Source organism: Grammomys surdaster, unplaced genomic scaffold (genome assembly GCF_004785775.1).
Source record: "Grammomys surdaster isolate TR1022 unplaced genomic scaffold, NIH_TR_1.0 63, whole genome shotgun sequence".
NCBI lineage: Eukaryota > Metazoa > Chordata > Mammalia > Rodentia > Muridae > Grammomys > Grammomys surdaster.
This window is the reverse complement of record NW_021604565.1, coordinates 30,635,307-30,662,544: the sequence shown is the minus strand read 5'-3', so window position 1 is coordinate 30,662,544 and position 27,238 is coordinate 30,635,307. Positions and strand designations below refer to the sequence as shown.

General features: G+C 38.8%; 1 protein-coding gene across 1 annotated transcript in view; it reads right to left on the bottom strand.

Moving 5' to 3' along the window:
* Window positions 1-27,238, bottom strand: part of Col14a1 (collagen type XIV alpha 1 chain) — a 197,262-nt gene that overhangs the window by 43,743 nt on the left and 126,281 nt on the right. Inside the window, exons 26-39 of the mRNA XM_028767286.1 lie at window positions 26,992-27,115; window positions 26,595-26,738; window positions 25,226-25,390; window positions 24,550-24,588; window positions 23,621-23,759; window positions 22,548-22,690; window positions 20,656-20,765; window positions 17,658-17,816; window positions 11,077-11,154; window positions 8,229-8,315; window positions 6,899-6,952; window positions 2,676-2,771; window positions 1,430-1,483; window positions 1,080-1,133 (exon numbers count right to left, since the gene is read on the bottom strand). Coding sequence (XP_028623119.1) covers window positions 1,080-1,133; window positions 1,430-1,483; window positions 2,676-2,771; window positions 6,899-6,952; window positions 8,229-8,315; window positions 11,077-11,154; window positions 17,658-17,816; window positions 20,656-20,765; window positions 22,548-22,690; window positions 23,621-23,759; window positions 24,550-24,588; window positions 25,226-25,390; window positions 26,595-26,738; window positions 26,992-27,115 — 1,446 coding nt within the window. The remainder of the gene's footprint in view (window positions 1-1,079; window positions 1,134-1,429; window positions 1,484-2,675; window positions 2,772-6,898; window positions 6,953-8,228; window positions 8,316-11,076; window positions 11,155-17,657; window positions 17,817-20,655; window positions 20,766-22,547; window positions 22,691-23,620; window positions 23,760-24,549; window positions 24,589-25,225; window positions 25,391-26,594; window positions 26,739-26,991; window positions 27,116-27,238) is intronic.

Genomic DNA, 27,238 nt, shown 5'->3' with positions numbered 1-27,238 from the left:
GGGAGGAGTTGAAGAAGTGAAATGGTGGAATCTGACCAACATATATTATGTACATATATGAAATTATCAAAGAATAAATAAAAATATTTTTAAAGGAAGATAGCTTCTTTTTCACTTGAAAATGTACTAATTTTTTTTATTTAGGTCAATTTTTGATTTTTCTAGGTAAACCTGACTGCATTTTATGACAAACTTGTATATGTATGCATTACTCAGGCGTATATGCACACAGACACACAGACATATACACACACACACAGACACACACACACACAGAGAGACACACTGCTTTATGATCTCTAGCCATATATTGTTCCGAAGATGCCCCACTGTTCCCGTTTTCCTCTATTACACAAACAGTTCCTCCTGTTTGCAATGACTTCCCTCTTCTCATCTCCTCTGTCTTTCAATCAAGAAGCAGCCTTGTGGGCTTCTCCTCAGGGAATCCTTTCCAGACCCGCTAAGCCTGGCTTGATTATCCATTCTTTGTTCTACCAGAACTCTGATCCCATTATAACATGTGGTAAAGTTTTAAAATTTGAATTTCCCCCAATAAATTACAACCCTTCAAGCCTGGCTTAGTGGAAACTTGCCAACGCTATAAATGTCATATTTTAGCTTGATGATTTTTGTGCTTTATTTTGTTGCTTTCTATTTGAACCAATAAAAAGGACAAATAACTGAGATATACTAAGCCAATGGAGATTCCTTTATAAGCCATACTACTTGGATTTCCATCTGTGCGGTTGTTACTTTCTTTTAGGTATGTACTTCAAGGATCTGAAAGAACTAGAAAAACCTACTAAGTCAATAGATGCAATGGATGCAAATAAGACACAAAATAAGAACTGGGCTTGGGAGCATTCAGAGAGGAGTGCTACCAACTAGAATAAGTCTGATGAAAACAAAAATGGACAGAGAAGAAATGGCTGAAGGTAAATATATGCATAATAGAAATTAGACTGGCAGAAGAAAAATGCGAACCCTAGCTTGTTGCCCATCTGTAAAAACCTGTCTGCAGCAAAGTGACTAGGCAGGAAGTCTACCTTGCCAAAGTCCAACATTTGGCAAGTTCTTACCCTCTGGCCTGGTGAGCCATCACGTCCTGGTGAACCAACACCTCCAGGGACACCCTAGGGAGGGCAAGAACAGGAAAGAGTAAGCTTTACAGAAACAGCTCACCTCCCTAGAACAGACCACAGCTTCCAAACCAAGCCAGTAGCATAAAGGGAACCCCTTGAGGCACAGGACTAAGACCCAGAAGTTACTACTAAGAAATAGATGTCCCCACCCTCAATCAATCTGGCTTTCAAATGCGTGAATGAATATAGGAAAATGTCGTTATCATAGACACCCTGCCAAAGTCACAGCTGATGTCAGAAGTTTCAAGTTTCTATCCCTGGCAAAGAATTAGCAGCAAAAGTAATACCTGTGGACCAGGAGGGCCAGCATCTCCTTTATCTCCTTTATCACCTGGCATTCCCTGAGTATCCAAAAGTATACTGAGTTAGATTCACAGATGTAAGCTCTTGGTCCATAGACCCACCCATACATTGCGAGAGTATTTTCATTGCCTTTACACTATAAGCCACATGTCTGATTTCACTTCTCACATATGCTACGCCATCCATGTAAACATTCCTGTAGAACTGAATGTTTATGTACAATAACAATTCCAATCCACAGTGTGCTGATGGCCAAGCTGATAATGCTAGCATGTGGTAGAGGCAGAGAGAGTCAAATATTTCAATGTTATTCATAGCATCTTTGAAATCATATATATTTCAGTGATTTAAATTAAATTTCTTTTCAAAGATCTTAAGTATTTCAAAATATTTCCTTTAATGTCCAAAATCTGAACTCTATAACTTACTTACTGAACTATATTCTAATAACAGAAATAATAACTATGATAACTTTTAATATTCTACATTCCCAATGAATACACATCAATAATGAATTAGTTTAACAGTTGTTACCTTCTAGGTGTTAAAAGTTTAGTCAAGGGCTGGGGAGGGTAAGTCAGTGAGTATAGTGCTTGCCCCCACTTAGGAAGACTACCTGAGTTTGATCCCCAGGATTCATATTAAAAATAAAAATCTGAGCATGTTATTGTAAGATTGTAATCCTAACATAGGGGTGGGGCTCCCTGGCCAGGTAGCCTAGTGTATTCATCAAGTTTTAGGCCAATGAAGGCACAGTCCCACAAAACTAAGGTAGCTGACTCGTGAGAAGGACACCCAATAAAGAACTCTTGCTTCTACTTACATACACACACACAGCTGCATTCAATTCACCCACAAAAAACATGTACCCATGTAGACAGTGCATGAGTGCATGCTCACACACATGCCACACATACACAATGCACAAACACACACGGAAATAACGATTTTACAAAAAGAATTTAGACAAACAAGCAAAGGCTATCCATCTTGACTTGCCATCCTCAGGTGTGATATTGTGGAAATGCTTATTCCCTTCCCATGTGCTTTTTTTTTTTAAGACCACCATTACTGAGCAAGAAACGGACTGTGGAGCTAATAGTCCATCCTTGTGATTTTCAAATGGACTGAGAAGCACTGGTAAGACACAGAATAAAAAAGCTCATTCTTCATGTCCTCATGGAAAACAGATAACAATAAAACCCATATGAATCTGCACGCACAACTCACAGGCATGCCTTGAATGGACAGACCACTGGGTCCTTGGGGTCCAGGGGGGCCTTGGGGTCCTGCAGGACCTGTTTCTCCACGAGGTCCCTCTGGTCCCTAGAAGGCGAGAGAGAGAAATTACTCTAGAAGTTAGATCCTCTAGTATCCAAAAGACATTCCTCTATACAGCACTTATTTCCTGATAAACTTCTAAGATATGAAATAGTCAGAGGGTAACAAGACACAAAGCTTCGAATAATTTACCTCCTGGGTAAAAAATGTCATCAGTAAGCTACAAGAATAAACACACCAGGATTTCATCAACTTTATTTATTTTGTTTCTGCATGTAAGAATGCTGTGCCAACTATGTGAGCAAGTAGTCCGCCCACAACTGCCTAACACCTCCCAGAGGAGAACGCACTGTGGGACCACCCTCCTGGTCCAGGAAGGAAACTGGATGAGCAAGCTCTTTCTCCATGCTCCCTGCTGTCCTTTCCCACCCCAGGTGAGCCTCAGCTTCTTTCTGAGAAGGTCACACCAAGCATATTTTTCTCCCTGACCTCCCTGCAGAACCACAGTGTGGTTCGTCTGCAGCCACCAAAACCCTCAAGCTCAAAACCTTCTTCCCTTTTATCCCAGGGTGAGGAATCCCTTTTACAACACTAGCTCCCACGTCTTTATGCTTTAAACAACTCAAATGGGAACCTTGGACTCGGAATATCAGCTTATGATCAATTTCTTCTTCCCTGTCAAATTCGATCTTCACAGCAAAGGCTATTGCTTTATTAAATTAAGATCTGTGCTTAGCTGGTATCCTATTCTAGTGGACATGCTACAACTGTGTATATTAATGCAGTACTCTGTGGTACCACTTCTGCATACATGCATGTGTAGTATATTAATCAGAGATGAAAACATCTAGTGCCACAAACACAAACGTGTGTGTGTGTGTGCCTGTGTGTGTGTGTCTGTGTCTGTGTGTGTCTGTGACTGTGTGTGTGTGTGTTTGTGTGTGGAACATTAAGAATCCTTCCTTCTAACTTCTGTGAAATAGAGAATATGTTACTGTTGCCTACGGAACCTACTATGCAGTGGAATATTAGAAGGTATTTCCCCTATAACTTCATACATAATGACCAATTTTGCCACATTTTTCCTGAGTCTTGAGTAACCACTGTTTTGCTTGTAATTTTCACAATCTTTTAGATTCTACATGTACATAAAATCACTTGTGATTTTCTCTGCCTGGCTTATTCAATACATTTTCTAAGGTCCACCCATGTCATCACAAATGACCAAATTTGACATTCTTAAACGGCTAAATAGTATTCTATCCTGCACAGGCACCTCCTTTTCTTACCAATTCACCTTTTGATGGGTAATTGGGTTGTCTCTGCTCATTATCTATAATGAATTCTTTTGCAACAAACACAAAAGCAGAGATGTCTCTCCAAAATACTGATTTCTTCTGTATGTATAATTTTGTGTGTATAATTTGTAAATCACCTCAAATGTGAAACTTAAGAAAGTATTACTTGAGGCAAATAATATGAAATAAAAATTCTAGTGGTGTCAACTACAGATAAGTAATCAGGACAGAGTAAGTTTCCTTAAGATTAAGCATGTGGAAAAAATTAAAAAACGGAAAAGTCCAGCAGTCGTGGAATCTGGCAAAGTCTCAGTTGGATACTACAGAGTACTGAGGTTGGACTCATATATGAGGTTGTGTAGAACATATTGAAAGGGGCTGGAAAGAGGGTCAGTGGTTAAGAGCACTGTCTGCTCTTTCAAATGATTGAGAGTCGATCCCCAGTAGCCACATGGCAGCTCACAGTTGTCTATAACTCTAGTTCCAGGGGATCCAACAGCTTCTTCTGATCTTCATAAGCATGAATCATGCACGTGACGCATAGATGTGTATGTAGGCAAAGCACCCATACACAAAGACATAAAATAAAATTAAAAATTAAATATTTTCTAAACAGCACGTTGAAAGCCGAAATTAAAATTACGTGACAATTAGAATCAGGATGAAGAAAGCCAAGGAAGGCATCTGAAAAAGCCAAAAAGCTAGTACCAGGGCAAAGATAGAACGGCAAAGAAGAAACAAATTCTAATTGGACAAATGAGTTGGCTATTACATTGCAGCGATCTCAAGGAAGATGAGCATTAAACAACCACCTGTGGAACTAGTCACAACTGGTGGCTTTAGTGAGAACTGATTTGCAGGACTCCAAGGGCAACAGAGATCACATGTGGTTTGAGAATTGCGTAGGAAATGAGACCACAGAGCATCAGGTGGTAGTTATTCTTATAAAGATGCACACGAGGTTATGAGGAAGAGCACTGGAAGGCAAAAACAACGCAATGTGCTTGAGAAGGGGGCAAGTAATACATGCATATCAGTTAGCATGCTTACCAGTAAGAGTTTAGTACTATGTAATGTACGCATCATTGAAGAGTAAGGCAGAAGACAGATGGTTCCTTTTATTCTTTAAAATATAAAGCAAATACACTAGAAGAGACCAGTGACCATTGCTTTGTGATCCAAATTCTTATCATCTAACTTGTGCAGTGGAATGAGCACATGCTGGGACTTTCCCTAAGGAAGCTATAGTTTATCTGTTCTCATACTGTCTACAAAGATGACTAGGTGACATCTCTGCGTCACATTTGGACAACTCTATTGTCCAAATCTACTGCATACCAGTATCCTCTGTTTGTGAAAACTACCAAGCAGAAATAACCATACTAGTGACAATGCTGTGGGAGTAAGTAATTAGAGACAATGAGTTACTTTAAGGTCACCAAATATCTGAATTAATTCATATTCATCATGAGAACCACTGTCCACTGAGAGTGTTGGAAAAATAATGGAGTCCTACTAAATGAGCCCCTGAGAGGCAGAATCCAGAAAGCATAGGAACTCCTGGGCTCCATGGGTGAGCCAGAGAAGAGGCCAGAGCACCCTTGTTGAGAGGAGACACACAAGCCTGAGACGGAGTCAGATAAGGAACAACAAGCTCATCTCAGAAAATGAAACGGATCAACTCACAAAGGCTACATCCCATGCCGTAGGATTAGATGATCCATGATTACCTGCAGCTTTCCTTCATTTACTTCTTTTCCATGCTTCTATCGTGTCCTACCTTGCATCATCTGTTTCCAGTTGTACAGTAAAACTCTTGTTTTTAGCGTAAGGCTCTCTGCTCTATGAATACGTACTATGTGAATTGAATGCATTCAAAGAACTAAATCAGTAAGGCAGATGGTGTGGGAAGGGTAAAGAGTAATGTCACAAGACCAAGATGGAGATTCAAGTTAGACAGAAGCTTGAAGGCTGGAGAGATGGCTTGGGGGTTAAGAGCACTGAGTGCTCTTCCAGAGGACCTCCTTCATTGGCGCTGCACACTCAAGTGGTATACAGACATACATTCAAAGTACCCACACATATAAAACGAAATCTTTATGAAAGGAAGGGCCACAAATATCATGCCAACAATAGCTAAACTACTGTCCATGACTGTACATTTGAAACAAGCATAAATAAGCATAGACTCTCAGGAAATTAATCTGAAAGCAGATTGTAGAATCAATCAGAAAGGCAAGGCACTGGAGATAGGAGATCAGTTAAAGATTTTCCAGAATCCAAAAGGAAGGAAGGGAATGAGGCCTGAACCCAATTAGTAACTGGGCTTCTGCCAATCCTTAGGATGCCTTTGTGCAAAGGAGAAAAAATATGTGTTTTGATGTGGGTTGGCATAGTCTGGTCATTTGGGCTGCCCAATGCCTCTGCAGTGCACGACCTGAAGCATTATACTTGGGGCCACTGGGTACTGAGAATAAAAAACAAAGCCAGGCGTGTGGTTATACATAGTGCAAAATAGGAGAAGAAATCTAAGCTGTAGGAAATTCCCTGGAAAGGACTGAGGTTGAATTGTAACTGCATAATTCTACTTAAGACATATTTCTGTTACAGAGGAAGAAAGAGAAGCATATACCTGAGAGAGTCACCTTGCAGACTCAGCCACACAGAACAGCAGCATTCTTGTCTGTACCAAACGTCTTTCATTTGACTGAGTTATTAAATATTTGTTTTGGTTAAAAAACACATTTCACTATAAGTAAAAATTGTTTGACATGAGTGTTGCAAACACTTAAGATGCTGTAAGTCACAAGAGTAAATAAAGTCACATTTAGCTCTAAAGTTATGCCTACTTGAGACAAAGAGAGAACATTTTACCTTCGGACCCTGTTCACCTTGTTGGCCTTTTGGTCCTCGGAGTCCTGGACCACCCTGGCAAACAGATGTTATGTATTAGCTAAAAGACAAATCTCCCAACAGCATAGTTTCTTCATCTTTCTTCATAATATGGGATTAGGTCATTGCTATTTTATATGAAGCCCACACATTGTGTACTAGTAAACGTTCATCACGATCTGCAACTGGAACCTCCCCACCCAGTTCTGGCCCTTCCTGTAGGTCATTTCACAGCCTCAGAAAATCTCTGATTCAGGTCCTTTTAAGCCTGAAAAAATATTTACAGGACTTGTTTATTTAGAGCTTATATAATGCTGGTTTTGTTCACATATAAAAAGAATAAAATACTCAATTGGCATAGAATTAATGTGTTTTATACCAAAACTACATAAAAAGTCAATGAAAAAGCCACAATTCAACTCCATTTATTTACACAGAAATAAAAATTATTTAGTGTTTTTGAAACTACAATCATTTGCATTTCTTCCCAAGATGATCTGACCTGACATATTGATGTGATGACTGTAGTCTTTTTAGTTTTCTTTATCAGACATACCTATGTACTACAAAATAAATATGTGAATATATTCTTTATGTATTTTGCTCATGTTTGTAAATGCACAGCTAAACACATATGTGTGCATCCTCTGAATATTTTAAATGAACAGTGCATTTAAATAAATATTTGTAAAGGCAAATATAGAATTGCAATAAATCAAAAAGCATAGTTTTAAAAATACTATATCAACTTAAAAATAATATAATATAGATGATGCTATTCAATTTGCTTAGGTTTTGCCCTTACTGAAGGCTGTACAGCAAAAACATGCTCTATGATAAATGGGGAGGTGAATGGAGTTAGCACTGGCCATGAGACACCAGACAGTTTTCCTTCACTTGGGCAAAAGGACTGAAGATCATTGAAACTGAGCTAACACTCTCCCTGTGTAACTTTGTTTCCATGGGGCATGCAGGTCTACTTGAAAATAAATCAATAGCATCAAGAGAACACATACATCTTACATGGAGTGGGCAGTAGGAAGATATGCCAGTCTTTCAGGTGTGAGCTGAAGCCCAATGATGGGAACTCATACTGAAGATTAACCACAGTGGCTTAAAGGGAGGATTTTGTACATAAAGCAACGGGAGGTGGACGGCACAGTAGGAAGAAGATCGTCTTGTAGATGTGTCGAAGTTACTTAGGATTAAGTATGTGACAGACCTTTAGTTCAGTAGGCAGCACACGTTATACCCAAGAGGAATGCCGTTAATGCTCTTGAAGGACATTCAATTCTGAGCTAGCAAGACTTACTGGGGGGCCAGCTGGTCCTAGAGCCACTTCATTGGTTTCTGAGCAAGAGCAGGATCGTGGAAGGTCTGGGCAGGACTCTTCATCCCGCTGAGTAGAAGAAAAAAAAAACCATAATTGTTAACAAAACAGTCTATGTAATTTGCTTTAAAATACTTTAGGGGAGATTTTAAGATTTTGGGTGAACATTATGCTATAACGTTCCCAAATACAAGATCTCTTCTGAAGGAGGCAGCATGGTTGCATATGGAACATCAATTATTACAGCTTTAGAGGGATTTGCTGAAACTAGCTTAGAAATCCAAGTGAAGAAACAAAGTCAGGAGAGAGTGGAGAATATTTTTGGTTTCTATTTCATTCATCTGGAACAGCAATGATCTTTGAACTAAAGGTCCTAAATGCTTTCCTTGTGCTATTTTGTCTTTCTGTTTTAAGGGATAAAAGAAAGCTTGTTGAAAGGCTCGGTCAAAACTACTGTATATGGATTAAAACAAAGAATTAAAACAGCTTCAGTGAATCTATGTCCTGTGATGATTCAGTCAGCTTCTGTATCGGAAACCAAGAAAACACAACGGACCTGAAGTGTTAGGGTAGGGCTCTTTTTTCTCTTCTCTTGGGATATTTACTGACATGAGATATTTGAAAATGATTGGTAATGTTAGGCTGACTAAATCCAAGGGAGTCTCCTGAATGCAGAATGAAACAGAGCGCCTGGCAACAGCCCTGTGCAGTTGTTAAATATCCCATCTGGAGCAGAGGCCAAAACGGCCTCAGCACTGAGGTCAGAGACTATAGGACTTCACAGAGGCCTTTAGTCCTCTTGAGTACATGAGAAGATCATGATGTAAGACCCCACCGGATAGTGAGGTTAGACAGAACAGGGCCAGACAACAGATTACCAAGACGAAAGTAAGTGAGTCTCTGAAATATACAAAACAAAACCCTCAAAATGGTTAAACAAATGACTTATACTCCTTTCATGGGCTTTTCTTTAAGTGGTGGGCAATAAGGAAAGATTTCCATTCACATCTCCTGCTGACATATCTCATCTGTTCTAATACTTGGTCAGCTAAATTAAAACATAAATTTAAGTATTCCAAAAGATCCCTCAGATGAATTTGGCACCAGGCATCCTGCTGCAAGACCCAGCAGTGGGTTTGCTACTGTTGATGATCTGTCTTCGTGGGACATAATTTATAAGCCTTCAGTGAATAAAGCAAGGAGAAAATTAATGAAAGCGCCTGGATCCTTTCTAGAATTGGTGACGACATTTTCATTTTTGCTAGATGCACAGTGAGATATTCAGTTTCCTCTTGCATTTCTCAACCTATCTATCCTTAAGTGCAGCACCAAGATCTCTTGCTTAATTCATGACTAGTTTAGAAATTTATTTTGATGAAGAAAAAATGAGTTACTTGCTTCCTCAAAAGACTCTCAGGAATTTACTGCCTGCAGTAAATGTTTTAATCTGGTTCTAAAATCAAAACCTCTAGACTTAATAAAGACTTGACTATGCTCATTATATGGGTTTAATTATTAAGGCGTGCCAACATCCATTCACAACAGAGCCTCCTCTTCCAGCTTGCTTTCTATGTGGATTCTAGGAGTTATGAATCTCCTTTTGTGTCTGTATATAGACATATAGATACAACTTTATGAGAAAATAATTGGAAATGCTTAGTTTGACAGTGGTGTCATATAGATTATGACTACAGTTCCAAATACATGTGACATGAAAGTCCAAGGCAATCTATTAAATTTGTATTGATACTGTTTTTAAAAATTCAATGAAAATACAGCAGCACTTGGTATCTGCTGGACTTCATGGGAATAACTAACTCAACATAATTCAGAGCTTCATTTTGGGCATGGTGATGCTACCTTGTAATCCGAGGACTTGGGAGTTAGATGCAGGAGGGTCAGAGTTCAAGGTCATTCTTGTTCTAGGTTCATCACTGCTGCTGTCATAAAACCACACTGGACTTAGAAGTCAGAGCAGGAACTTGACTCAGAAACCATGCAAGAACTCAGCCCATTGGCTCATTCACGAGCTCCTGCTTAGATAACTTTCTTATAAAACTAAGGCCAGGCTGCCTGGGGATAGTACTGCCTAGTGTGGGCTGAGTTCTCCCACAATTAATAGTCGAGACAGTTCCCAATAAATATGCCCACAGGCTAACCTAGAGTAGATGATTCTTCTCTCAGGTGACACTAGGCTGTGACAAATTGACAATCAAAGCTAAATAGGACACTGGACTATACAGTTAGTTTGAGTTCAGTGTGGATGACATGATACCCTTCTCACAAAATAAACATACGAACAAAACCACCCTACAGTGTCAACAGCATATTTTGACAAATCTATCTTTACAAACCTAGGTTTCAGTAGTTGTTATTATGATGAAAAGCAAGACCATGGGGCAAATCAGTATATAAAAGGAAGTGAGGAACAGCCATAGTCTGATAGGGCAACACTGCCGCGCTCAATAGGCATACGCTTCTCAAACAAAACTATTTCTTTTCCTTTCAGTGTCTGCTATGGGTACTGAGTTGTTAGGAAAAGCAAAAGGGTAAATGTGACTTCCAAGTATTGCCTGTGAAGCTTTGTAAAGCAGAAAGCTTGGAAGCACCTGGAGTAGGTGTCCATAGCATCCATGGTATACAGTTCAAATCACATGGGGGTGTATGGGATGGTCTCATTGTTTTCCTCTACTCTGTCTCTTTACTAAACCTTCCTGACTTTAATTATCATCACAAAAGGAATTGATACGGTATGAATATTGAGAAACTAGCTCTCGTTTGCAAAGAAAAGATAGATCTTACTGTTCGAGAGAGGTGAAAGAATTCTTACCAGGCCGGGAAGTTCACAGCATCTGTCTTTGCTGGCCCACGATGTAGAGCAAACGATATCAAACATTTGTAACTGGAACTGATTGAGAAAGATAATGATCATTCAATTAGGACGATACAATTAAAGTGTGTTCATGATTATAATTATTTCATCAGAGATAAGATACCAATATATTTATAACATAATATGCCAGTAAATAAATTTAAAAATAAACTCAAACTACTTTGGTTCCTGAAACAGGGAGTGATCAAGCATTGTGTCTACAGTTGCTCCACCTGCTGTCTAAATCCCCTTCCCATCGTTTCTTCCCCTTCTCAGATACACCTACAATAACCTTAGTTCTCTGGGTCAAGTCTTCTTTGGAAGCCTCTTACATCCCCTCTCAAATGCCCCATAGTCAGAAAGCACTCCAGAGGTCCTTCATAGATCAAGTCTCACCTACTACTCAGTTATCTGTATTATCATGCCTTTCAGTTCTTCAAGGGCAGGGGAACTGCTCATCTCTGAGTCACTGAGCATAGGAGCTAACACATACTAAACACGTAGAAAGTCTAAGGAATAAACTTAGTTCATTCCTCTGTGCAATTGTTTTCACTGCAAGCAAGATATTGTATAGCCTTTTCTGAGACAATAGTAAAACAGAAAACAAAACAATCCTGTGTTAGAAAAACTTAAAGGATACGAGAGACTCATAAATAAACATTGTACTCAATGAAGTGCTGGAAGAGATTCATAATGAGTACCTTAGGTACATGGACTTTGTGTATTTTTATTTAAGCAATTTGTCACACTGTAAATACTTAGCCTTATTGCATTCACACATGTTGGTAATAACTCAAGACACGAGGTAAAATATATAGAAATATCTTTATAACATTATTGGAGGCTAACACTAACGTGACCTAATTATTTCTATTTATTTCTTTCTACATCATTTTGAAATATTGAGGTATGGTATCAATAAAAGAACTGGAAAGATGTTTATGTTTTCATTTTAATCTACAACTTTCCTCCAGCAAGTAATGCTTTCAATCAGGACCATAAATATGTAGTCCAAAGAATGCTGCTACTCATCCTCGGCCCATGGCCCTCAGGGTGAAATGACGGTGCTCACGTAGCTAGCTCTATTGAAACAGGCTACCAGAACTTCCAGAAGCAGCACTAAAGGGCCACTTTCTAACAGTAAGAAAAATGAAATCAGGCTTCCAGTTCTCATGCTCAAGAGCAACTGTGTACATTATTAGAATATCTAATCAGTAAACAGAAAAACGAATTTTGAAAGCAGACTCATTATTCAAAACATCTTGCTTTCTTGAAATTATCATAGCAATGTATTATTTGCTAAAATGTCAGCAGAGCCCATACCTGACCACCACCACCCTTGGATATTTTAACATCCAGGCCACTAAGATAGATATATGAGCCAAAACTGATAAGCCACACAACAAAATAATGATCAATTTTGAAAAACTTAAAAATGAAAACATTTCCAAAAGTACACTACAACAGACTTCGACCAATGTTTCGAAAATCTGCTGTGTGCTGGCTACTATTCTAAGTACTTTATGTCTATCTTCTTTTTCTCAAATCATCACCATTTAGCACAGTGACACTCACATCCATCCTGCAGTCCAGGTCTCTAGGACCTGAAACAGTTCATCCTGAGTAACTGAAGACCATCATGAAAGTTCAATTACGGCTGAGATTTGAACAGCCCAACCAATGTGTGGTCTAAACTCCTGTGGCTTATTTAGTAATAAATGCATCTTTGAGTTAATGTTTAAAATGAACATAGCCCAGCCTGGTTTTATGTTATTGCACTTGAGAACATTTATTCAATGGGCTCTCGCTTTGGATAACATCAGCTAGAGTCAGCTATGTCTGGAAATCATTCATCCATTAAGAAATTAGGCATTCCTGAATAAAACCTTCATGTTAAAATATTCTAGTGAATGGAAAGATTTACTTAAACCAGAAGTCCTTCACCACCTCTAGTATGCATCAAGTCTTCTTGAAGTTTCTCCAGTAAACACTCAACACTCAGCCACTTATTGCTGCATAACATCTACATATAAACTTTTGTCTAGCCCTCTGCCCTGCGGAGTCATTAAGATTTGTATGAGCTCAGTTTATCTACTGAAGGGATCAAACATCCACTAAATATTTGATGAAGCCAGTACTATCATTTGAAGAATGCTACTACGTGGGATGCCTTTTCATTCACAACTTAGATAGGATCAGCGGATTTTTCTTTGAGGACACCAAATTTATTCATAGTTGTTTTGTATTTGTGATAGCTTAGATTCCTTAGCTGTCCTTAGGACTTCTTTCCAAAGGCACATTTCTGCAAATGGATTGAAAAGCAGCAACAGCAAAATAAAAAAGGCTTCTGTCTTTTACTCCCAAAGCAACAGCATACATAGCTATACAACTTCCACAGGAGATAACATAAACATGTTATGTCAAAGCATTTCCTACTTGAGTGCCTTGGAATGCAAAACAACATAGTTGAAAAGAACACATAGCTCAGGCAGTTAATACAAGAGGCAGCTTCCTTCTACTTAACCAAAACATAGAAAAGACATAGATTTTTTTAAACGCAAGAAAGGACATGTAACGTTCCACATTTACACTTTGTAATTTCTCTAGATGGAATCCTCAGCCAATTACAAATGCTCATTTTTCATCACTGGACATTTTTGTCTGGGTGTAGCTCAAAAGGCAGGCCATTTGGGGTCAAATGTTAGCAAGAAAATAAGATTAAAATATTTTTGTCTCTTGAGTCATTTTGATCTATGAATGGGAGTTTCAAAGTCCTCTTGGCTCCCCTTTCCACTTAGTATCATATTCTCTCCGCCAGCTTTTATCTTCAATACTGTAAGTTCATCTATGGCCGGGCAGTGGTGGCGCACGCCTTTAATCCCAGCACTTGGGAGGCAGAGGCAGGCGAATTTCTGAGTTCGAGGCCAGCCTGGTCTACAGAGTGAGTTCCAGGACAGCCAGGGCTACACAGAGAAACCCTGTCTCGGAAACAAACAAACAAACAAAACAAAACAAGAATTAAAATAGCCATCAAGCCAAGCACTCATACAAATTAAAAAAAAATCTTTAAAAAAATAAGTTCATTTATGTACTTGTACAAATCAAAAGCTTTCTGTATATAAAAAGATCCCATAGGAAGAGCTACAGAGACCTAAGCCACATTCCATTTCTCACCAGGTGTCCAACTTCTCCTTGACTTCATCAACAAAGCAAGAAGTACTTGGCTTTTGCCATGGTAGAGTTCTGAGCGATGGCTTGCTTTTAAGTTATTAAATTTTAGGAAACCCATGAGCATTCCGATTAAATTCAGAAATGAAAGGTAACAATTATTGTGCCTGTTGGTAGAATAAATGCTTACGTGTAGAATTATTTTGAGATTTGACCACAGTGTAAGTGAAATAGTGAGTCCTTGAAGCTGTGAAAGAAGAGATAGGCACACGGCCGTTGGATCAGACTTGTTGTCTTAAGGTCGACAGAATCAGAGTCTGGTCTAGCAGAAAACGGCACTGGAAGGGAAGCCAGACAGTTCTGGGGAGGCCCAAGTTCACATCTCAACATCCTCATTTTTTGAAATGGGATTTCAATTTAATATTTTTTGAAATATTAAATTGATAATTCACGGGAATACACATTTGCTAGACCACAGCAGGCATATGAGTTAGCAACTGTTGTAATTTAAGGATTTAAAGAAGCAACATATGGAAAAAATTCATTTCAAAAATTTACCACTTGTTTCTTAACATCAGGGGTTACTTCTTAATATATTTTAGGTATTAGCCCTCTATTGAAAGTGTAGTTGGTAAAAATCTTCTCACATTCTGTAGCCTGCCACTTTTTCCAAGTGATGGTTTGCTTATAACTTATAGTTTTATTTTATTTTAATTTCTCTCTCTCTTGCATGTGTGTCTGTATGTGTTGTGTGGGCGTATGCATGCATGTGTGTGCATGCGTGTGCATGTGCCTGTGCACGTGTGTGGTGTGTGGTGTGTATTTTTGTGTGCAGGCACGCACTTTATGTGTTTCTTGAGTAGTTGGCTCTTTTTTTTCTGTTTGTTTTTTGGTTTGTCTTAGCCTAGTTTTGTTTGTCTTTACTTATTTTATTTTTGATATTTTTGAATACTTGTTTGTATTTTAATGTATAAGAGGAAGGAAGGGTGAGGATATGGGTAGAGTAGTAGAGGACTGTCAGGGGAGGCTGGGATAGGGGCAACTGTGATCAGAATATAAGGTATGAAGGGAAGTCTGCTTTCAATAGAAAGAAAGGTTAACACTTGGCTACTGAAGAGTCATCAGCTAGTCTACTACTGAATTCTACACCAAAACTTTTACTCGGTGAATAAAATTATAGGTGGCTCCTATAATTTTATTTCTTGGCATATTTTTCTTTTATTTCAATAGCAGGAGGCTGGGTAAATGCCAAGTGAATAACTGCCTCTGCGTTAGATTCCAAAGGTAGAAAAAGCACTTTAAGTTACATGGTTCCATTCCAGAAGCTCAAGATTTTTCTAGAATCATCCAAAAAAAGAAAAAAGGTAACATAGCAGAAAGACTGGAAAGGAGAGGCAGTTACTTCTCTTTAGGCATATGCTTTGACAGGTAAGTTAAGCCTGCTTATTAGCTTAGTCTCCCCTGGGGACAGCCACCGCCTGCAGAATCTTGCATTTCTGAGCATGAGTTGTTTTTATTAAGAATGTAAGCAGTTTCTCTGCAGTAGTTGTTATAACCCTAAATCCTCTCTGCTTCACTCAACTATGGTTTGAAAGGATGCATTGTCTTTTAAAAGGGAATCTTTAGAATCTTCCAACACTTTGAATTAATGTTAGATTTGGCAGGTGATGACGACCTATGAGCTACTCTTACATTTACCCCTCATGGAATTATCTAAAGTGGGCCCGTTACACGTGCCCTTCTGCTGGTTACAGAGAAAGACCAACACTGACCTGGATACTTTTGAAATTGGAATCCAAAGGCCAGAACTTCTCTCATATGGCATTGATACCATTTAGCAACGCCCCCAAAAGGAGGAGTGATTGACTACTCAGTTGCATTTTTAAGATCTAACCTAATATTATCCATTTCAGCATAAGCAAATTCTTTCGGAAGTGGGAAGACTAAAAATCTATTTAGGAGTCCTTCATGGACTTCTAGATTAGAAGAGAAGCCATGGCCTTTTTCCTAGTAGACTTACAAAGAAGTCTTTAGTTACTGACATCTATAAATTCCCCCTTTGTCTCCTACTGGCTGCAAGTCTCCACAAAGGGCCCTCTGTTTAACTGCATTGCTTTGGTTAAGCAAAAACTTACCATCCATATACCTGAGACATGCAGGCACATTTAGATGTACAAATAATTTTTTTATATTTTATTGGTTATATATATGGAGTACACTATTACCCTTGATATGGTTTGAAACCCACTATAATTGTTATAAAGATATAACTATAAAATACAAATAGGAGAGAGTAGGAGATATATTAAGAGATTGTAGTCAATGCCATATATGGAGTCTACTAAAGATAACACTGTTTAAGGAAATAAACTATGCAAATCAAATAGTCTGAGGTTAAGAATGTAGCTCAGTCAGAACTTCTTGCCTTATATTCACAAGGTCTTAGGCTCAGGACCACAAGCAGAACTCTATGTATGAGAAATAGTCCCTTTCTATTTATGCTCTAGCAAGTGTTTCTTGGGCCCTCACTCTGCTTGTAGAAATGTGTCAGAAACTATGATGATGGTGTTATAGCACAAAATAGTTTTAAAAATACATAAATCTAACCCAAATTAGAGGCATATGCCACTTTTCTAGTATAGTGTTGTAAAACTTTACATGGATTTGTATTTCCTTGTATAAATTTATACATGTAGAGTTTTGAATTTCAATTAAATAAAATCACTTATGTCACAAATAAAGTGCAGAATTTTATAATATTCAAATCTTAAAATGTATTTATATAATTAACTAGCCTAGTACCTGAAGCATTCTCTTTATAATATACAGACACCTACTGCCTTGAACGTCCATATTTGCTTAAAGATTCACCATCTGTCATCTATCTGTCAACCATCTATCACCTGTCATCTATCACCTGTCATCTATTTATCAATCTATCATTTATACATTTATTCATCCATTCACCCATCCATTCATCTCTTTAACAGTGGAATATTTTCTTCTAGCTGGGCTGCCTTGCCTGGCCTCAGTGGAAGAGGATGTACCTAGCCCCACAGAGATTTGATGTAGATGGGGGGGGATTCCCAGGGGACCCCCACCAACTCAGAGGAGAAGGGGAGGAAGGAAAAAGGAAGGGATGTGGGGAGATGACTAGGAGGGAGCAGGGAGCAGGAAATAAAGTGAATTAAAAAAATTAACTCTTAGAGAACAATAAACATTAAAAGAAAAACCAAAAGAAAGAAAGGAAGAGAGAAAGAAAGAAAGAAAGAAAGAAAGAAAGAAAGAAAGAAAGAAAGAAAACAGCTAAATGAATATTAAAGGAATTTTTCCTGTAACAGACACACAGCTCCACTTCTTTGTCTACTTACTGGTGCCGAGTTTCCATTTGGTCCTCTTGATCTGACCATTCTCCCTAGTACTTCCACACCATCCGATGTGATATTTGATGATGCATTTATCGCCTTCTGGCCAACTTCCTTACAGTCAACAACCACTTTGGCCAGAGTTTTGCTGACAACGACATGGAGCTAGATGAAATAAAAGGTATTTTAGGACGTGGTATGCAGGGAGCATTATAAACTTATCTGTGCAACTGTCTGGCTCACTGTTAAGAAGTACAGAGAAGGTAGAGAATTCTGTCTCTAACTACTTCACTATGTACCTTTTCCATGACTGATCAACATTCAAGAATCATCCCTCTAGATATGTGACTTTGACATACTTTAAAAGAGCCACTTTATATGAGATTTCTTGATGTTTAAATTAGCACGCAAAGCATTGTGTGTTATTATGAATGTTATGCATATGTCGTTATAGTTAGTTCTAATTTGTTTCCTTCCCCCACTGCCTTTCCAGATTTTCCCCATCTTCCTGCAGCTGGAAGGAGTCCTGAGAGTGAAGGACATTTTCTTAAGGGAGGGAAAGTAGGGCAATGAATTCAAGGGAGAAACCCTTCAGCTTACTGTCTGGTGTGATTTTCTCAAACTACAGTCTTAAGAACATGAAGAGCACTGTTCCATCAGTCACAGGTTCTTTGTGAGGATATGGAAAATTCAGATCTTTTCATCCTTTAATTGTAAATAAACCAAGTAACCACACTCTAACCGAGTTCTGGCAGAGAAATCTATAGGCCTTCTACACATTTTGAATCATGATTACTGTTGCTTCATGACTGCTACTTATTTGTGATAGACTGCTACTTACTTGTGAAAGGAAAGAAAATCTATACTCCAATAATGACTTCACTCCCAAAGAAAGGTAATCATGGCAAGTCCTCAAAGAGGATTGGAGGCTATGAATCAAGGCTATAAAAACTAAGCCAGCTAACGCAGTGCTCAAATCATGAGCTGACTTTGTCAGTTATGTAATATCTTTTATATTAATATAGTTTTATTTTCCTGGTTATATTCAACTTTATTCTGTCCCATGGTTGTATAAAAGACAAAAGAAATCAGGTAGATTCCTACCAATTTTATTGAATGTTTTGTTTACGTTATATCAGGATAAAAGCAATTCCAGTCAGCAGTGCAATTCATTAGAATTTTTCCTCTCAAAAAAAGAGCTAACCATTGCTTAAACATTCCTAGGAAAATCCTACCACATTGCTTGCTTCTTATTAGCACTGACATTTACAAGAGTAGAAATTGACTTCTGTATGTTCTGTGAAAATTCTTCTCATGTTTAAAACAATACTGTGCTTTATAAAAGACATTGAAACATTTTCAAAAATATTTTGATTCTTTGGATACACATACAAGTTCTTATTACACTTACATAATTACAAACATTTTGGGACTATATTTTATATCCAAAATGTAAAAGACAGAGCCAACTAATAATCCATAAAGAATGAAGATATTTACTTGCTAGTAATGCTCTGAACAAATCAAATCTGATCAGTGTGAATTGAACTTTCATTGACATCTTCCACCAATAGTTGTATGCTGTGTCCGTTTGTTTTTGTTTTTGTTTTTTGTTTTGGCTTGGCTTTACTAACACATAAACTAGAAGGAATTATTTCTTTATACAGCTTTTAAACTTTTAAAGGTTTACACATTTAAAGCCAATCATTAACAAAGCTCACTTCAAGCTCCTTAAGTTCTGGTAAGGTAAAGAAAGCTTTACACTGCCTAGGACACATAAAGAGTTCATTGAAGTGAGAACACAAGCTCCGTGCCTAAGCTGGAGGTTCTGATAAGGAACCTCTTTTGACACAAATGACATTGTAAAGGCTTCTCATCTCCCCTACAGTTTTCCCTGTCTGCTGTGCAAGATGCTCTACACATCGGAGAGCAGAATCACCCATGATTCTAGTGAAACTCAAAGAGGTATTAATGGAACTTTTAATTAGTAAACCTCCAGTTGTAAACACACACACACTTTTCATATAGGTATGCAATCCTATCCAAGAAGAAAAATGTTAAATTTTCATATGTCATTATTTTTAATTATACAATATGCAGTAAAGACACCAAAAACAAACATACAAAAAAAAAACAAGCAAACAAAGAAAAAAAAACAAAACCAGAAAGCTCCAATTGCCCAGGAAGATGATCAATCCTTCCTACCTCTCTCTTTCCCCCCCCTCTCTCCCTCCCTCCCCCCCGCACGCGGCATGTGTGTACACATGTGTGCATGTGCATGTTCAATAATGTATGTAGAGGTGAGAGAACAACTTTGTGGAGTCAGTTCTCTCCTTCCATCTTTCACATGAGCTCCACAGATCAAGCTTAGATCATTAAGCCTTCAATACCTGGTGCTAAGTGCACTTACCCACTACTCTATGTCACTAGCCCAAACAGACGTCTTTACTATATTACACATATTGTGTTATATTATGTAATGTGGCAAATGAGCACTAGTTGCTTAGCAGTGTGGTGCTCTCTCCTGAAAGGGGAAATCTGGGTCAAATCTGTCACTATATCATGCGAGAGCCTGCTAGGAATCACAGGTCAGTGTCCCATCTCAGAACTACTCACTCAAAATCTTGGGTGTCATTACCAAGTCTTAAAGGAAACAATTCTTACTCCAGTTAAACTCCGAAATCCAAAGTTCCATGAAGTTTAAGAAATATATTTCTGAGCCAAGTAGAGTGGAGAACGCCTTTAATCCTAACACTCAGGAGGCAGAGGCTGATGGCTCTCTGTGAGTTTGAGGCCAGCATGGTCTACCAACTGAGTTCCAGGACAGCCAGAGCAATGTAGAAAAACCTAGTCTCAAAAACAAAACAACAAGCAACCACCCCAACCCCCAACATACACACACACACACACACACACACACACACACACACACACACAATTTCTGTTGCTCCTCTTAGTACCAGAGAATAGAATTGACAACTCCATTATCTGAAGCCTCACTAACCTTGTGGAAGCTTCCATAGAACATTTTCCTGATGTCAGGTCCTTCAAAAGTGACAGTTTGAAAATCTCCAGTGTAGTCATAGTTGAAATAAGTTAGAGTTTTTCCACCATCTGGTCAAATAAAGAAACGTTCTAAAGGTGAGTAACTTTTTCCTAAGATTCAGCTTGACATAAAATAGTAAATCCATTCTTTTGGAACCACACCTTAAACGAGATGAGGGCTGAGACACTGAACAGTCCCCAGCTTGCTGCAGGCTCTCAGGTGGCTAAAGTACCTGACTTAATGACGTGTGCTGAGGGGAGAGCGGAAACCTACACATGCCCTTCCCTTACACCTCCTTCGTCTAACTTCTTATCCACACCATCTCTAGAGAGACGCCACCAATGCTCAAAGTAAAAGAAGATAATGAGACAGGACATTGTCAATAAATATTAGGAAAGAAAAACTAGGCACTTTGGCCTAGCAGCCCACCACAGACACCAACTTTCCCAGGACATGAAGCGTTACCATAGACAAACGAAAGCTTCTTAATGTTCAGTCCTTTGCCATACAAGGAATATTTCGTTATTAAAAATAAAAACGGGGTGAGGGGTGGATATGTGAGTGGGTATGTGGGCGGGGGAGCACCTTCTCAGAGGCAAAGGGGAGAGAGGATGGGTAAAGAACTCTGGGAGGAGGGACTAAGAAGAAGAGCAACATTTGGAATGTAAACAAATGAAATAATTTAATATAAATAAATAAATAAATAATATACCCTTTTCTCAACAGTGTTTTCTTACACTGTTGTTTAATTTTCACTTTGCTTTTAAGTGGAGTGTTCTTGTTTCTATTGTCTGTAAGAACCACTCTGACCAAAAGCAATCAAGGGAAGCAAAAAGCTTATTTAAGCTTACAGGTCACAAGTCTATGACTGAACTCAGGACAAGAACCTAAAGCCATTTTAGGTCTGCTATTCCACAGAACTGCAGAGACCAGCAGAAGCCATGGAATCTGTTGCCTGATGATGGTTTGTTAGCAGATTCATGCTTATCTACCTTTCTTAAACAGTACAGGACCACCTGCCTAGACAAGGTGCTGGCCACAGTGGGCTGGACTTTTCTATATCAATCATGACCCTGCCAAATTGGCAGTCTGTGGAACATCAAATGGGCATTCATATTTATCATAACCATGTTCAATAAATTAACTTCTAGTCCTACCTCTCCAAACACTCTGCCCCTCCCCATAATTTTCCTCTGCTTACGGTCTTCACTCTCTAGTAGAAACTGCTTGGCTAGCTCTCAGCCACTGAGAGCAGTGGTTCTGAATCTGTGGGTTGTGACCATCAGAGAACACGTATTTTCCAAGAACTCCAAGCCATAGATTTGTTTTTGTTGCTACTTCATAACTGTAGTTTTGCTATTGAGCAATGTCTCAGTTCTAAACACATCAGAAATATGTGTTTTCCAATGTCTACAGCCCATAGCTTGAGAATCACTTTGTACCCAATGCTGGCACCAAGCAGGGACTCAGAGAGAATTTCTTCTTTCTTGTTTTTGGCTTTTTAAAAGAACTATTTACTTATTTTATGTGTATGAGTACACTGTAGCTGTCTTCAGACACACCAGAAGAAGCCGTCAGATCCCATTATAGACGGTTGTGAGCCACCCTGTGGTTGCTGGGAATTGAACTCAGGAGCTCTAGAAGTGCTCTTAACAGCTGAGCCATCTCTCCAGCCCCCAAGGGCCATTCCTTGAGAGAATAGGTTAACAGATGAATGAATCAATGATTTCACAGTTCACTGCTTGTTGCTTATATGTTACATAAGTCATGTTGTAACATGAAATGACAAGATGACATACCACATGCATTATCATGTATATGTCAATGGCTACACACATAAACGTACTTACTGTCCAAAATGATCCCAACTAGCGGCTCAGAATTTTTATTTAAAATCTCCCAAAGAGCAAACGGTTCCTGTGGTGTGTCAGGAAGAATCCGGAACAGGAAACTCATTGTATAGTCAGAAGGCAATCCTTCTGGATGCAGATACCTGTCAGTGGGATGAAAACAGTGCCTCATTGTCTCGTTCTTGACACAAAGTCATCCCTGACCATAAAGTAACTTTCATTAGAGAAGTTTTGAGAAACAAAAAGAGATTGCCATCTCGTCCCATAAGATCACTGCTGTAGGCTGGCTCTCCAGCTTCTGGGAGTATTCTCCCATCTCCTCCTCCCATTTCACTCTAGGGGTGCTTGAGTTACAGACAAACACCATTGCATCTGTTTTTTCTCATGGGTTCTGTGTATTTAAACTCAACACATCAAGCTTACAGGACAAGCATATTTATTGCTGAATTATCCCTCTGCCTTTAACTATGGATTTCACCTCACATCTTTGGCTTCTCTGAGTTTTCACTTCACAGTTTCAGAGATGTTTAGAGGTTCGAGAGTTACCATACATCGGGATTTAGAATAATATATGGTCCACTGTGTTGCTATGTCAGCACCAATTACTTTTATGTATTTTCAGATGAAACTACATAAACTAAACTAAACTTCAACCAGGATTATAGGATGGGGCTGATGACTTATGTTAGTTTTTCAAAACTTTTATGTTCGGTATGTAAGAGTTTGGCTTGCATATCGTTCTGTGCAACACATGCATCCCTAATGCCCAGAGAGGCCAGAAGAAGTCACCAGATCCCCTCGAGGTGGAGTTACAGATGGATGTGATCGGTTATGTAGGTGCTAGGAATTGAACCCTGGTCCTCTGGAAAGGCAGTTAGTGCTCTTAACTGCAGACTGAGTCAAATTTTCAGCCCCAGGGCTATTTTTAAGCAAAGAACTATAAACATCATTTGCTTTAAACATCATAGAAAATCTTACCACAAATTATTACAGCAAATTACAAACTGATACCAATTTTTATATTGAGATAATAAATGTATGATTGACTTTAGCATCTTGCAAAGCAAACCTACTTTGTTGGCTGGGAAACCAGGGCATCCTTATGGATTTGGTAGCATGGGAACAAATTGAAGGTACCAGGTTCCATAGATACTCCTTCCACTGCAGAGAAATCCTTTTCAACCAAACCAAACATTTCCATCATCTTAAATCCTACAGTGGTGAGACAGGGGGAAAAACAAACAGATGCTTTAAAAATTTAAAGTTTCCTACTAAATATTTAAACAAAAACAAGCAAATGGACCTCAAACGAACATCAATCAACATTTGTATTTAAAATGTCCGACGGCTTCTGTTTTTATGTTTTGATGAGATTCTTGTGTGTGCAAATGTGTGTGTCTCTCCATCTATATGTATTTCTTGGGCTTTTTCTTTGGCATTTTTCTCCTGTGTGTTTGTTTGGTCCTATTTTGTCCTATTTGTCTGATTTGTTCGATTTTGTTCCCTTACTTCATTTTGTCATCATTTTTAGATGCCTATTTGTTTTCTAATGAGAGACAGAGAGGGTGTGGATTTCAGATGGGAAAGGAGGAGGGATGGTCTTAGAAGAGTTAGCAATGAGAAACCAGAATGAGAATATATCATATGAATAAAAATCTATTTTCAACAACCAAAGAGTACACGGATGGTATCCATGGCTCCAGCTGGATACGTAGCAGAGGATTGCATTATCTGGAATCACTGGGAATCCCTTGGTCCTGTGGATGCTTGATGACCCAGGATAGGGGAATGCTAGGCCGCTGAGTCAGGAATGTGTGGGCGGGTCGGGGAGCACCCTCATAGAGGCAGAGGAAAAAGGAGGAGAGGATGGGGACTGTGGAGGGGAAACTGGGAAGGGGGAAAACTTTTGAAATGTAAATAAATAAAATGAGCAATAAAAAATTTTAAAAAATCTATTTTTAATAAAAGAAACATAAGAGACAAAACCCGTGGTAATGCATACCTGCAAGATCAACCCCATCCTTGTGCACCATCGGGCAGGCTGAAAAACAAAGGAAGCAATATAAAATCATAGCTTGTGTGTCTTCCAAATGCATGGCCCCACTGTTGTGGGCACAGGAAATTAACACAACCTCCCCTAGCTTTCTACGCCTGCCCTGTGAGTTAATGACAATATGATGTGGCTGTGATTATTAATGTCCTCTTTTAGGACCAAAGGATCATAGCTTTCAACCACTCTCCTGGATCCGTTAAATCATTGGTTGTTAGGTGAAAGTACATATTGAGAGATGTTTTGGTTAAGATATCTTTGAAAACTATTTCCTACATTTGTTGGTTTGGTTTAGTTTGCTTTGTTTTGCTTTGGTTTTAAGACAGGGTCTTGCTGTGTGACTTTGGCTGATACTAAGTGTCCCAAGCTGTCCTCAATCATACAGTCTCCCACTGCTGTGTTTAATACAAAATGTCAACTTGCAATGATCTTCATCAACCTCCCTAAAGGGAGGAGAGAGCATGTTTACCTCATATGCTCAAAACCATAGGACTTAACACCTGTGTGGTAACTAACACTGAGAGTCTATAGCTCTTCCTCAGCTCTAGATGGGACTCCTTATTTAACTGGTATTAGATATTTTAGATTTTTAACCCACACCCATGAATACAAGTTCTCAAGAACTAACTTGCTGATGCAGTTTCACAGACAAATGTAATTAATTCATCTTCAATTTTCTTAAAGGCGTCAAAGTCATCCACAAAGAAGACGTGACGTGAACTGGGCTTGCTGCCGATCCGAACCAACTCAGAATAGTCAGCATCAGCCACACCGATGGCAAAGATGTTGTAGCCTACAACAGACACAGAACAGACTCCTGAATAATTTAAACACTACAGAATACAATGCAAAATGCTTGATTCCCAGATGATTAAAATGTACTCATTATGGAAGCCCAGTAAGACTGGCTAATTTCTTCTTAACTTACTTTGTACTTTTTACTTACGTTTTTACTTACTTTTTTACTTTACTTACTTTTTTACTCTTTTAAGAATCAGAATTCTTAATGTGTATATTTTATTATGTGAGAAATATTCCATCATTCCCTGAAGAAATTTTCCATTTAAAAAAAAAAGCAAAAAACATAAGCCCCAGTTGGTACATGAGCCCAAATGGTTCTCATTTGAGTAACATATTTACAGTTGCATATTTTTAATATTTATTCTGACATCTACGGCATGAGGTGCTACATAAACAGAAAATGTTTCCCTCCAGAAGTTTAGCAACCTAAACTGGGTCACCATGTAAAATCTGGCAGGTAAGTACTAAACTACTGTTGCTAAGCATCTCATCTTGGTTTGTCTCCTCTAACAAGACATCCTGACCAACGTGATGCAGGGAGAAGGGATTTGTATTGGCTCACAGTTTCGGGTCCATCACAGCAAGGCAGTCACCGCAGCCAGAGGGTAAAGGAACTTGTCCCATTCCATCCATCATCAGGGAGAGAGTTACACAGAGAGAGGTACACAGATGCTGATGCTCAACTCATTTCTCTTTCACTTGAGGGCTCAGCCCATGAAATAGTGCCACTCATAAGCAGCATAGGCCATCCCACCACCATTAATACAACCCCTCACAGGCATGCCCAAGGGCCAACCTAATCTAGACATTCTCTCATTGAGATGAGACTCTCTAGGCGATTTTAGATTATGTTAAGTTCATAATTCAAACAAATCATCACACATATATCATATAACTGAACCTTCACAACCATCCTGTGAGAATACTTATGTTACAGATTAGGAGACAGCTCTTTAGAGTGGTCCTTTCAATACTATTGTAACTCATAGCTGCAGTTCCCTAGACAGGAAACTCTGCTGTAATAAATCATAGATTTTTCTCTAATAAAAACATCTAATTACAGAATTGTCAAGGTATGTGGGTTTTTTCATCTACATTATCCACTAGGGGATATTTAATTAAGCAGATAGGAATGTGTGCTTAGTGCCAACATTGTTCTCTGTAGCCACGATGGTGTGTAAATATGGGAACCTTACCATCTGCCTGCATCTCTCTGGAGATTTTGTTGACATCATCTTGCGACCGCCCATCAGTTATAACGACAATGACCTTCGGGACGCCTCTCCTTGTACCCGAGTCTCCAGTAAATAAGGTATCTCGAACATGTTTGATAGCTTTTCCTGAAAGAAAGAATCAACAGTTCCATTTCACTCCTTCACTTGCTTTCTTGGGCTCAAAAGAGTGGGGTTAGTGTGGTTACATCAATGAAAACAACTGGAAATTATGTGTCTTGGGAGTTGAGGCTGCAAAGCAAGGGCGAGGTACTTGTGATGTATGTGTGAGGCTCTCTGGATTTAGCATCTAGGGCAATTCCTAATGATCACCGTGAGCTTTCACTGGGCATTGATTTGTCAATGTCTGTTTGGGTCTTACCTGTTTTAGTATTTCCTCCTTTGTAGGAAATGTGTCTAATTGCATCAAGGAGGGTCTCTTTGGTTTTGTAAGCATCGAGTTTGAATTCTGTTCGGGGGTCATCTGTGAACTGAACCATTGCCACCTGGAGAGAAAGGGTGTATCCTCTTTTACACAGAAGGGACTTGCATGGGGTCAGAAGACACAGTAACACTTTAGCATTCATGGTTTAAATTTCTTCCTTAACCCAATCCTTTCTTTAAGTTTT